This window comes from Barbatula barbatula, assembly GCF_947034865.1.
Source record: "Barbatula barbatula genome assembly, chromosome: 22".
Taxonomy (NCBI): Eukaryota; Metazoa; Chordata; class Actinopteri; order Cypriniformes; family Nemacheilidae; genus Barbatula; species Barbatula barbatula.
In genome coordinates, this window is record NC_136785.1 from 20,893,898 (window position 1) to 20,907,407 (window position 13,510).

Below are 13,510 nucleotides of genomic sequence, written 5' to 3' on the forward strand. Positions count from 1 at the left end.
AATGTGGGGGGAGCTGATGTAACTGGATGGTTCTGCTCCTAACTTTTGATGACACTTGAGCTGTGGAAACGCAATAATCCTAAACTGAAATAAACTCCGACACATCAATGCAAATTATAGTCAGATTTCATAATGACGCTAAAGGCTCTGCGCATGAAGCAAGAGTGTCGGAGTGAATGTGTTTTACGAAATGCTGTTTGCAGGAATATAAAGATTCATGTGTAAAGTCTTTATAAACAACACATGGACTGTGACTTATGCTGGGAATATTATAGTGATATGAATAGCTTTGTTTTTATCAGACCCAAGTTACTAAATCGTTCTGTTGTAGGTTAAACAAACACAAACGGATATATTAATGTAAAAAATGTTTACAAAATATTAATACTAGACAATTAAAACAGCTAAAAAGCTATTTTGTAATCCGTTTGGGACAATATATATTGTTAAATCCCAACACTCATCTCACATCTGGAGCCAAGCTACAGCTATAGCAACTTCACACGCCATTTTCTCAGTCACATCGATTTCTCACTGAGATTAGAGTTTTAAAAAAATCTCAATCGCATATTGTCTTAACCCAACAAACTACACATCATGGAAATCATATTCAATTTCTAAAAACTGACTCTTGTGACTGACTTTGGGGTCCAGGGTCACATATTTATGTGCTTAAGCTCCTGGCATGTTTAAAATGTCAGAAACTTGAAGTGTCTTAGAGCTCCTGCATACATTGATCAAACTCGAACTGTATGTGTAAACATGAGGCCTGATCACATCGGCACCAGGACAGTGTGTCACTTCCAATAGACATTAAAAAACATCTCAAGCTCATTCAGAATAATGTGAAAGCGCTTCCTTCCTTCCTATAATGTAGGCAAGCTAATGCATTACAATAAAACTATTTTAAAAAGCGTCTGCCAAAATGAATAAATGTATTGAGGATGCCGTGTATCTATAATACAGATCATTTTATTGGTCCATAAGTACTAACTCAAATGTAGTACGTCAAGTAACAGTATATGATTTCTGACGCAGCTAGAGATGTGCAATATCCTTGTGTTGCCATGCATAAGCAACTTTAGGGCAAAAAAGAACTACAGCATGTATTTAGGGACTTTGATCAAACGTGCCCACAAGGAATTGTTCTCCAAGAGCCACCATGTAGCAGCGGAGCATTCTCATGCAGTTCAGCACACGTGAGCTGATCCATCTGACGACAGAAACTCATTTCAAGTATCTTTAGGGATTTGGTCGGTCGTCCAAAAAACCACAAGACCACTATAAAAACAAAGTCAACTTTCATTTCATATGTTCAAGATTACAATTTCACATTCTATATACAATAAAAAAACATATGAACACACCCCGACAATCAGGGCTTCACGAGAACAAAACAAATGTGTTGAGAATCACGCCTGATCTCACAGCCTCTCCGTCTGATACAGCATCAGTCTCCGTGTTCATTCTGACACTCCATTTGAATCCTTCACCTTTTTCTTTTTCTTCTTCTTCGCGCTTTCTGTGACCTGAGTAGCACAAGACCTTATGAACAACCTCCTCCATCAGGAAGTGTTTGCGAATAAACACACAAACATGATTCTTCAGCTCGAAGCTTCAGATGAATCACTCACCTCAGTGTCTTCTTCTGCTAGCGGCTCACTCTGCGTCTCCTCGGCTTGTTTCTCTTTCTTTTTCTTCTTTTTCTTTTCCTTCTTGACTGGCTGAGCAGCTCCGTCATTGTCACTGCCGCTGTCATCTCTCTTCCTCTGGAGAAACAAGTTCACTTCACATCTGCACTCAAACACCACACGAGTGCTGTAGAAACAGAACTCACCTTCACTCCGGCATCAGTCTCCTGCGGCGGGGCTTGTGCTTTGGGAGCGCTAGAAGACAGAATTCACTTTTATTTTTCCGAGCGAGTCTCAAGCGACTTTAGAGAATATTAGTTCCACGGCAGTTAACATCTCTAAAGGCATCTTGAGCAGCGTTGCCGTGGCAACAGGTCAAACCACTGATGGAGCGTAACAGAAACGTATCTACCTGTAATCCACATAACTGTCCTTCCAGTTGGCTGGCGTGCTTTCGTTGGGTTTGCCGTGTTTATTCAGAAGTCCTTTCTGAATCATCATCTTCTTCTGGCTCGCCTGAAACAGAAACACGTCACATTACCACCACAGCAGCGCACGGTCGACTATCTCAGTTTAAAATCTGTGTGTGGGGGTCCTAACCTTTGGCCCCAGACCCCATTTGCGTGGATAGGTATCTCGCTCCATGATGACCCTCTTGATCTTGGCGACAACCCCGTGGTCACACGTGGAGATGACGGCTGTGGTCATGAGAGCGACCGCTGTGAAACACATCAGAGGTGTGAAGTGAAAGGCAGACGCTCATCTCTGCTCGCATCACCTCCATCACGAGTCACGCTTACCTGTACAGATGGCTTCTCCTTTAGTGGTTATGACCACAATGTCCTGATTCATCTCGATCCCGTCTTCATATCTCAGGACGCCGGGTAACATGATCTTCGCACCGTAACATATTGCGTTCACCTGTGGAAGAAAAAAAACTCAATGTTTCTTGATGTGTTTAATGATTCTTAATGTGGGCATGAACAGCAAGTAGTGATTGTCTTTTTTCCATATTGTGATGTACACCTAAGTGAAAAGACTTCTAAAATGAGAAAATTAAATGTAGATCGGGACTCTGTCATCCACTGACAAGTGATTGGATCATTAACAGGTGAAACATTTAAATGCCAGTTGCGATCTGTCATTCATTGCAGCCCCGCCCTCACACCAAACCTGCTGACCAGAGGGGGAGGAGTTTAACTGCTTTTAAAAATTAATTGGCACTTGTAATTGATCAGATGCATAAATATGTCATTTGTGGTAAATACTTCATACTAATTGTTTTACACAGTGGTGTGATCCTTTAAGTTCATGCCGACTGAAGTAAAATGCAGTGATGACCACCGAATGTTTGTGTGTTGTGTAGATGTTCATACAGCGCTGTCCTTCATGACGATCCTCTTGTACGAGATGAGCAGTTTCTCCAGCGGGTAGATGACTCGTCTCAGATACGACTCGTCTTTGTTGTGATCAAACTGCCATTGAGCGTCCATCACATCGTGCATGCTCACCATGTTATCCTGTCAACACACAGAAATTGAAACTATTCACATCACGTCTTCAGATCCTCAAATCCATCTAAATCACATCATACCAGCGCAGTCAAGCAGACCGCACCCAGGACAGTACGGAGCGATAAAACCATTTAAAGTAGACTTCAGGTGAGATCACCTCCTCTGGCACAGTTCAGTTCCTGGAGGACCGGTGTCCAGAAGAGTCGACCTCTACACACCTGCCCTACAGAGCTTCATTAATCAAGCAATTTGCTGTAGTTTACAATGACAAACTCATTTAATTCAAGATTCAATTAAACCTCAAATTAGATCTTTAAACAAATGTAATTTGTACTAGGGTTGCACGGTGTGCCGGTGCGTAAGCTTCAAAATACCCACAATGCCTCCATTTTTGAAATGGTAGTATCGTAGTAAATGTTGCATAAGTGCATTTATATTCATTTGAACACTACGTCTGCCTTTTTGCGGCGTTTAGCTCCTAAATTAATGTTTTGAATGACTCGGACGACATGATTCAAATGAGCGCTTGGAACACGTTGGTTAATGATTCACAAAATCAGTGAAAAATGTGCGACACCTACTGGCCGTCTTAGTTCTGTAATGTAAGACTTCTATTACCCTTAGTGTCGGAGTTACAGTAGTTAACTGTAGTAAATAGTGTTTTTGAGTCTTATACTATAGTACGAGTATACTATAGTATTTGCTATAATTCATCCAATTACTACGGTTAATACAACAACATTCTAGTGTAAAGAATAATACAGTTTACTACAGTAAAGAGAAAATGTCTCTAAAGCTGTGTTTTTGGTTTTTTGGTATAGATTTGAATTATGAACATGCAACACTTGGTAGCGAGCTGGTAAAGTATCGCAAGACATGCTCAGTTTTGCACATTATTGCTCTGTGACCACATCATGAACATTGTATTGTTCATCATGAGCGAGTTCGCTACACATCTAGATTACATTTAGAACCAGATTCAGCATCAAGTCTCAGTTGTGTCCGGCTGAAGTGTTGAAGACGTCACACCACAGACACTTCAAGAGTTCTTCACTCTCAGCCGTTTTCATGTGCCAAAGATTTATTACCAGAACCAGGAGAAAGCCCAGAACTGAACTCAACACTTTGGCTTTTCAGCAGAAGTTTCCTGAACGCACCTTTTCTCCCATAACACCTGAACGGACACGTCGCAGCTCCTGCATCTGACCTCCGACCCCCAGCAGCAGACCCATATGAACACACAGAGTTCTGATGTACGTGCCTGCTTCACAGCTCACCCAGAAAATACCTGCACACATCACACAACGTTACACACACACACGCCTCTCAAACAGACACACACGGACGAAACCCAGCCATCAGTCAAGGGTGATAGATGATGAGTCATCTCTGCACGTGTGCTCACGTCATCTACGTCACATCATGTGGCCTCCACAGTTTACAGCTGCAGCGCAGATCCATCAGCATAAGAGAAACTACAGCTCTATGACATCAAACTTAAGTTCTGGATTCTACGTTTTCGGTCTTCTTGAAGTACCTCACTATCTACTGCAGGGTTTTTATATACTTTAGAACATGCAGGGGCGAATCTGTGAAATAGGGTCTAAGAAAACCATGTTAATAAACTAGTATCTTAACAGTACATTGTGTTTTTAGGTCTACATCAAGTTATTTTTACTTTCAGTTTCCTAAAGGAAGTAATATACTCCGTGGTGGAATTATAAAACAATCTAAGGGGGACGGGTGGTAAAATGTGGGTGTGTTGTTAACTGGACGTTTCTGACAGGTCGCCGCAAGGGATGTTTAACGGCTGCTTTTATGCGGTTCACACATCAGCCCTATAGTGGCACGGTTAACTCACATTAATGAAACTACTCAACATTAATGTAAGAGACTGTATTATCGTGATTTGACCGATCCGCTGTTGTGGCGCTAGTGTGTAATACAGTCTTAGCAAATGCGATTGAAGAAAAAAAACAAGGCGAACTAGCAAGGTTTGGTAAAGTTTCAATAACTTACAACCTGTCGTGTGCAATACAGAACTTGCATTTCCCGGGAGCACAAAGTGCACGTTGGAACACTTGAAGAGGAAACATCGCGGCACAAAGAGAACCAGCTAACTATCGGTGAATCCTTTATTACTAATATTAGTGCAGTGTCTAATGAACAGACAGTGATAGACGTTTAACAACAATACGCCTTTAATAGTGAAGACTACCGTTAATACCTAAGCAGTTACCTCGGTTTATTCATATTCATGAAGATTTACATCTTCAGTTCATTTTTACTATAAAGATATTATAAGAATTGTTTAGTAGATTCATTTATTTCTATTTATTGTTCTGAAAGTACCAAAGTCAACGATGCTAATAGAGCATGTGTGTGTGTGTGATTTCAGTTGGACAAAAAAGTTGTTTTAATAAACTTTGAACCAACTATACAGATACACAATATCTATTTCAAAAGCTGATGTAATGGTCTGTATTTTATGTAAAATATGTAGAACTACTTTTACTAGAACTTACTAGTTTCATGAAAGATGAAGTCATTTCAACCTGCCGATTAATCGCCCTAATAATCGATAGATTAGTCAAAATAACTCACTCACAGACAAGCAGATAACATTAAAATAACATTTATAGCATAAATAGATTTTTGTGGATATGGACTGGATTAAATGCTGCATTTTACAGAATCTGTACCCTGCTGCAGTTACACAGCAAGTTGTTCATAAGCCTGGATTATCCCACGCGGTGGAAATCATACGGGCCTAAGAAAGCACGGCGCGATATGTTCGCAAAATACTGTGTCCTACACGAATGGATCTGCACAGCAGTGCGTGAAGCTGATGTTTAAAGCAATACCTAGTCTTCTCTCAGAGTCGTATTGGATGAGTTTGCTGTCGTATATTGTGCGCACTCTGAGCTGTCGCTTGACAGCGGCGATGAGAGGTGGTCTCTGGAACAGCGCTCCTGTTAAACACTCCAGAGCCTGTAGAGAGAGAAACATGGAGCGTGATGAAGATCTGATCCAGACTCATGCTGCCGTCTGAGCTCACGCGTGTGTGCGTGTTCAGACGTGTTCACTCTTCTTCTGTGAATCTAAACCATCAAACCCAGCGGCGTCTGAGATCACCAGCAGCAGAAGAACACCACAGCAGAGACCACAGACCGCCGGCGAGAGAGCGAGATGGTCGAGACGACACTCAGAGAATGGATGAACAGTTTCATCATATCACACACAGTAGTCAGCAGTCGAATCCATTTAAAACAACTCATTTCTTCCCCCTCATACCTGGATGAGCTTCTCTTCATCAGGGCCCAGTTTTTCAAAAGTAATCCACTAGGATTTTGGATAACGGATTGGATCAAATCTTGAAAATGTGTTTTTCAAAAGAAAAAACGGATCACATAATCGGATTAGATCACGTAATCCAATCTTGGTTTTGATCCGGATCAAACCTTTAGTTTGGGTTTTTCAGAACTTCTTTGTAGGATTTGGATCACTTTGATCCAAAATATCTGGATTAAACTGATCCCATCAGAAGGGTGGATTCAGCGTGGATTTCATGCCCAAAATGTAATGAAAACTTAAAAAATGTATCAAACAATACTATAATTGGATCATGCAGTATCTTACAAGGTATCCTATTAATTCATAAGGTTTTAATTGTATTTGTTCATCCGTCAGGCTACAGTGATTAAACGTATTCAGCCTTTCAGTATAGGCCTAAAGCAAAGTAGAAAGAGTTTGGCCTCATAAAATAATTTATCAAACCAAAAACAATACATTTTATTCCGTCACTAATTGATATATATATTCATCACAATCGAAAATATTTTTGTTTTTAGAATATTTATTAGTGATGTATGCAAGGATTACAGAATAACCAAAAAAATGCAAAGAATGGCAATCACTGATTTTTGAAATCCAAAACAAATCCAAATCAGAAATAGTGTCTAACTATTTTGTCCCTTGTTGCACGTCCTGTTTGCTCGTTCTGGCAGAGGAACAACCGACTCTGACCAAACTGCAGCAAACCAAGGCCAGACTTGAGATCCGCCTCCTAAAGGCTACTCTCAGACAAGCTGGTCTCTCCACATCAGATGAGGAAGTCTGAAATTATTGTGGAGTATTTGACATTAAGTCTTTTTTTAATTCAATATATCTATACTTGATGCTTGTTATAAATATCCTCAATGTATAGTGTTTGTGTTGTAGGTCTCAGATGAGCGGACTGCAGGAAGAGGATGGGGTGGGGTTTTTCTTGTTTTTAGTTTTTTTTTAAATGTGTGTGTTTTCATTTCAAATAAAAATAAACTTATATTCACCCCACATTGGCTATTCCACTTGTTGCTCTTTACATATCTATAGTTCTACATTGTGATTTCCTATCCTGTTTGAGCACTGGTTATCCAGATTTGGTGATCCTGAAAAGTTCCTATCCGGATCAGATTGATCCAATCCGATGTTGCTATAAAAACTGGCTCCAAAAGTAAGATGGATTACGTGATCACGGATCGCAAAAAAAGGATTACTAAATCCGGATCAATTTTATCCGGATTAAACCTTTTGAAAAACCGGGCCCAGAACATTGATACTCAACACATACAGATTCACAAGCACATGAGAGAGAAGAAATAAGGTGAACCCGGCTACTGAAGAGGAGAACTCACCCGGGCGAGCTGGTGCTCGTTCTCTAGCGCACTGTGCAGCCGTACGATTCCCACATACTCTTTGCCTGAAAGACACGGCAGAAGAGGAATGAGAGGAGGCCGCTGGGGTTTACTGGGAGGAAACGCAAAACCACGGCTCTCCAGCCTTCGGACGTACCTGCGCTCTGCTGCGACTTTACCAGACGCGTGGCCCGCTCCACACACACGATCAGACAACCCGTCACTTTAGGATCCAGCGTCCCGCTGTGACCCGTCTTCTCCACGCGCAGAATTCTCTTGATCCAGGCCACAACCTCGTGAGACGATGGGTTAGCAGGCTTGTCCAGATTAATGAAACCAGTCCTGAGCGTATAAAACACAAAGTCAATGAAGAGAAGGACAGCTGGACATGTAATGCACTGATGACACGGAGCTGAAGCCATCAGTCAAGGGTGATAGATGAGGAGTCATCTCTGCACAACATGTGCTCGTGTCATCTACATCACATCATGTGGCCTCAAATCAACAGCACCAGCGGCGACGGCACCAAGCGTTACCTGACGTAATCGTGTATGTTTCTCTTCAGTGGATTGGAGCCGTGTGGTAAAGGAGTGTAGTGGGCCGTCCTGATGTTCAGTTTATCAAAGTTCTGCACAGATCAAAGTGCTTCATGAAGAACACAAACACAAGAGCTGAACAGACATGTGCGACCGCACGCATGAGATCAGAAGTGTGTGATCATCTTTGTCTTTGGGTGGATCTGAACCCTGACATCAGCTCATCCGGCCCAGCAGAACGCTGAGACAGAAGAACCGACGGCTGTTACCCGCGGGCCAGAACGGACCGCAGGAGGGCAGAAGAGACCCCAGACACTCAGAGAATGGATAAACACGTTCATCACGAGAGACGCGCGCACATACATCATCATCATCATCATCATCATCATCATAACACACGCACCTTTAACAGTAACGGCCATTGAGACGTGTCCAAACTGGCCACACGAGACTCTGGTTTGATGAGGAAATCACCGCTCGCCTGAATATCCTGAAAGCAACAATCACTTTAATAACATTCACAACTCCAGGAGTTTATTGATGGTCAATTGAGCAACATTTCAACTTCACTTAGAAAATACTACACAAATCATGAAGTTTCTGTTCAAGTATGTAACCGCTGCGTCTGATCTCACACAAAACATCAGACTGTGTTCATGTATGTAGTAGAATTTCAGAAAACTCACGGTGACTCAGACACTCACCCCAACTTCATCATCTGAAACTTTCTTTGTCTTCTTTCTCTTCTCTTTCTTGGCTGAACCAACTGTGGGAAAAGAGCAAAGAAAAACATCATTTTATGATCATATATATATATATTCCTGCAGGATTCAACTCCATCACACACATCAGTGCAGCGACAGAGAGCTTCACAGATACGAGCACGTGGCGCGCGGGGTCAGCACGTGGCCTGTGAAATCTTACATGAAGCCTCTGAACAGACACATCAAATCTCTTTACGTCCATTTAACATTTAATCAAACAAACTGATGCAGAATCACACGAATATCCCGTGAAACCGAACATCTGTGTTAAAGGATCCGCTTTAATGTGCCTGAAACAAACACGCGCTGTTCTCTGATCAAACATTAAAGGTTTAACTGTAACGTGACATTAAATATGAAACAAACATTTCTCTGTAATATCTGCGAACACGGATCATCTTACTGGTGCACGACGGGGGAAAACCCGATCGCGTTTTATTTAACGCTCCCATTGACTTCTAATACAAAACATCACTGCACACATCACATCACATCACATCACATCACATCAACACATAAGAGGAAAAAGACCGCATTTCATAAATAGCGATTTAATGAAACAGATCAGAAAGGATCTTACTGTCTATGTCCGCCATCTTCACCGCGCGCTCCTCAAGTGACCAACACGTGTTGCGGAACGCGCATGCGCATTTTATCACGCGTCGCAGTCTCAACTCTCAAATCCCGCTGCAGAAGGTATCGCGATATTCCAGCGGCACGATCTTTACAAAATAAAGGTACAAATCAAATAATATTATGTTATTTTATATCTAACATAACACGCACAATTACTGCAGCAAACAAACAAATAAATAACAAACAAATACAAAACTACAGTAACCACACAAGAAGTCGATGAACTACAAAAATACAGTGACAATGCCTCCACAGCCTGGACTGATACTGTGTTAACACTAATATTAGTTAGACCCTCAAGAACTTCATTTTTGACCCATTAAGCCGACAGATAAATGTCTAGCCTACATAAGATTTTGTAAAAAAACCTGACAATTATTTACTTGTTGTCCCACAAACATTTCACTATGCCACCGATAGCTCTCCGCTGCAGCACACGTCTCATTGCACCCTTATTGGATTGCATTCTACTCGGAGCCTCTGCCAGCTTGCGGCACTATACGTTGGCCATAAGTCAGCAGTATATTATGGTGTGCAATATGCTTTAAACAATAATATTTTCAGTTCATCTGAACAGAAACAAACTTGACTAAAAGTATGTTAGCATGTATTCTCTATAACATCATTATCTGTCAAATGCTCAGTAATAAAATGCCCAAGATATTTTACTTTCACATCCACCATTAGATTCTTAGCAGACAATTTGAAAACTGGGAAATGTAAACTCTTTTTCTCCTTAGTTCTACAAACTACAATAAGTAGTTGTTAGCATTATATATATATAATGTGATGTTCAAAGCCATAAACAGAAAATATGTTCAAAAGCTGCTGAACAGAACAAGATCATCTGCATCAAGAGCATCACCTCCAGCTGAACCTGGCCAAGACAGAACTACTCGTGTTTCCGGCACACCCCACGGTCCAACACGACCTCACCATCCAACCTGGCAATTCCACAATCACTCCCTCTGAATCAGCCAGGAACCTCGGAGTCATATTTGACGAACAGCTGTCCTTCAATGATCACATTGCAAAGACAACGCGATTCTGCCGATATGCCTTATTTAACATTCGAAAGGTTAGACCCTACCTCACTGAGCATGCAGCACAACTCCTTGTCCAGGCCCTGGTCATCTCAAGGTTGGACTACTGCAATGCTCTCCTTGCTGGTCTTCCTGTAAAGGCTATCAAACCACTTCAGCTGGTTCAAAACGCAGCAGCACGCCTCGTCTTCCAACAGCCCAAAAGGGCTCATGTGACACCCCTTTTCAACACAGTCCCCGTCTCTTAGTGTCAGCCTAATCTGGGACTGGAAGTTATGTAAACAAAGCCCCACTCTTTAAAGGTGCCAAAGAATTAATTGATACAGTAGTCAAGTCAAGTCAGCTTTATTTATAGAGCGCTTTTAACAATTTTCATTGACTAAACATTGACTATAAGCAAAACATATAAGGTTATGGAAGTCAAAACACAGGTCAAATATCAGACACACTAGAAATTCCTGTTTGCAAAACAGTATGCAAACGGTGGCGAGGAACCCAAAACTCCATTGGAGGAGAAAAAAACCTCAGAGGGAAACCAGGCCTAACCAGAGGATTCCAGTTCCCCTCTGGCAAAAACTACTGCCTCTGCAGCAGACCGTCCGTTTGTGGGTGAAAGACGCTGGTATGAATCGATTTAATGCCCAGTAATTCATAAAGTTCGCGAATTGTTCGTGACATAAACGCCGTGCCTTGGTCCGTGAGGATCTCACGGGGGATCCCCACGCGGGAGATGATGCTAAACAGTGCCTCCGCCACGCTCTTAGCGGAGATGCTGTGGAGGGGCACTGCTTCGGGATATCGGGTTGCATAATCCACCAGGACTAATGCAAATCGATGTCCTCTCGATGATCGCTCTAATGGCGAGGTCCATACCAATTCTATCGAAGGGAACCTGCATTAAGGGTAATGGGCGCAATGGCGCTTTTGGGGAGGCCAGTGGATTAACCAGCTGACATTCACGAAACGCTGCGCACCCCCTGCGCACGTTCTCGTGAATGCCGGGCCAAAAGAACCGTGTCATTAGGCGATTTAGTGTCGATGCCTGCCCTAAATGTCCCGCCATTGGATTACAATGAGCCGCCTGAAAAAGCATTTCCCGCCGGCTTTGTGGTACTAACATTTGGGTTGTATCCGCCTTTGTTTGAGCATCTTGGGTTACTCGATACAACCGGTCTTTTACGATCGAAAAGTAGGGATACGATAGCGGACATGCGGGTTGGAGAGGCTGACCATCAATACTCTGAACCTGCTCAAATGCAAACTTGAGAGTCTCATCTCGGGACTGCTCCAGGGGAAAGTCATCGCGATCGGATAGGCTTAGCCTATCCCCAATTATTCCTTTAAATCAGCCCAATTAGTCCCCAGGATCAGCAGGTGTCGGAGGTGCGGATTAACTGCCACCTCCACACTATGCTTTTGTCCCCTGAATTAGATGACAGCGGGCACCAAAGGGTATTTTGCCACGTCCATGTGCACACACCGTACCCGAACCTGGTGGCTATCATCCAATGCCTCTGATCGAACCAGGCTTTGGTGGATCGAGGTTTGGTTACACCCTGAATCCACCAACGCGAGGTATGTACCCCCTCCTATACTCACAGGTATTTGCTACTCGCCGGCTTGACCGGGGGCAGCCTGCGGCGCATCAGGGACCCGGATCATTGTGCCTATTTCCATGACTGGGCAACGATTGACAGAATGCTCCGGGTCCCTGCAACGCCATAATCCGGGGGATTCCCAAATCTTGTCCTGGGCATTGGTCGAGGCGGTCCAGGAGGACGGGACCTGGGGAAAGGGCGAGAAGAAGAGAGAGAGGAAGAGGGGGTTAAAGCCTCCAACGAGGCGGGAGAGGTCGTCGGCAGGGACTCGCCCACCCCGGGGCACACCACCATCTGATCCTCAGCCAACTGTATAGCAGCGTCCAGCGACGTCGGCGGTGGCACTGAACCCACTCGGCCGTTTTCCGGAGCAGCCGTGCGATAAACTGCTCCAGCACCACACGATCGCGGTTCCCTGCCAGTAGCCATTTGCGGCAGGAATCTCGGAGCTTTCGCCAAACCTCAGCGATCGAAACCGCTGGCGGTGTTCCTCCGGGCTGCGTCCGACCCGCTGGAGGATGGCCTTCTTGAGGTCGTCAAAGACCAGCACGATCACTGCACCGGCAGTGATCGTGCAGCCAGCTGCGCCTCCCCCGTGATTAACGGAAGTAGCCTCATTGCCTAGTCCTGCCGGGGCCACGCGGAGCTTTCTGCAGAGGTCTCGAAGAGTTTGAGAAATGCCTCCGGATCATCCTGAGGTCCCATCTTGGACATTGACAGAAGGGTTGCGGTGGAGGTAGGCGCTGCTGTGGCTGCGTGGCTACCCTTGTCTATCCAGCTGCGGAACCTCTCGCAGTCCTCTTGCTGGGCTTGCAAGACCGCATGGAAGCAGCGCTCGTTATCAGACCGCAGATCTATTAAAGCCTGATGCTGCTCGCGGTGGAGGAGCGCGAGTGACGCAATGACGTCCGCAAACGGCGTACCGGTTGACGACTGCATAGCAGTGTTTTCCTCCTGCTTCATTCCCGGGCTTCGGCACCAGTGTAGTGGGGTTCACGTCTGAAATGAGGAAGAGGACGAGGGTTGCGAGTCCAACAACGGAGTCTTATTAAATGAAACAAAAAGCAACAAACTCTGGGTGGTCAACAGAAAATAACTGGGTGGCGAATTCT

General features: G+C 43.7%; 1 protein-coding gene across 2 annotated transcripts; it reads right to left on the bottom strand.

The window, feature by feature from the left end:
- Positions 1–1,284: 1,284 nt before the first annotated feature.
- dkc1 (dyskeratosis congenita 1, dyskerin) lies at positions 1,285–10,183 on the bottom strand (the record flags this gene model as incomplete). 2 transcript variants are annotated; one of them, XM_079485742.1, is made up of 16 exons in its annotated part: positions 10,141–10,183; positions 9,702–9,843; positions 9,062–9,123; positions 8,761–8,847; positions 8,358–8,449; positions 7,979–8,163; positions 7,822–7,886; positions 6,010–6,136; positions 4,303–4,433; positions 3,008–3,151; positions 2,432–2,552; positions 2,232–2,350; positions 2,044–2,147; positions 1,838–1,886; positions 1,635–1,769; positions 1,285–1,529 (listed from the first exon to the last, which is right to left on the bottom strand). In XM_079485742.1, the coding sequence occupies exons 2-16, from the start codon at positions 9,715–9,717 to the stop codon at positions 1,464–1,466; spliced, it is 1,503 nt and encodes a 500-aa protein (XP_079341868.1). In that variant the 5' UTR covers positions 9,718–9,843; positions 10,141–10,183. The 2 variants fall into 2 exon arrangements, with proteins under 2 accessions (XP_079341868.1, XP_079341869.1); XM_079485743.1 differs by lacking the exons at positions 1,285–1,529; positions 1,635–1,769; positions 1,838–1,886; positions 10,141–10,183 and having other exon boundaries at positions 2,040–2,147; positions 9,702–9,760.
- Positions 10,184–13,510: the final 3,327 nt, after the last annotated feature.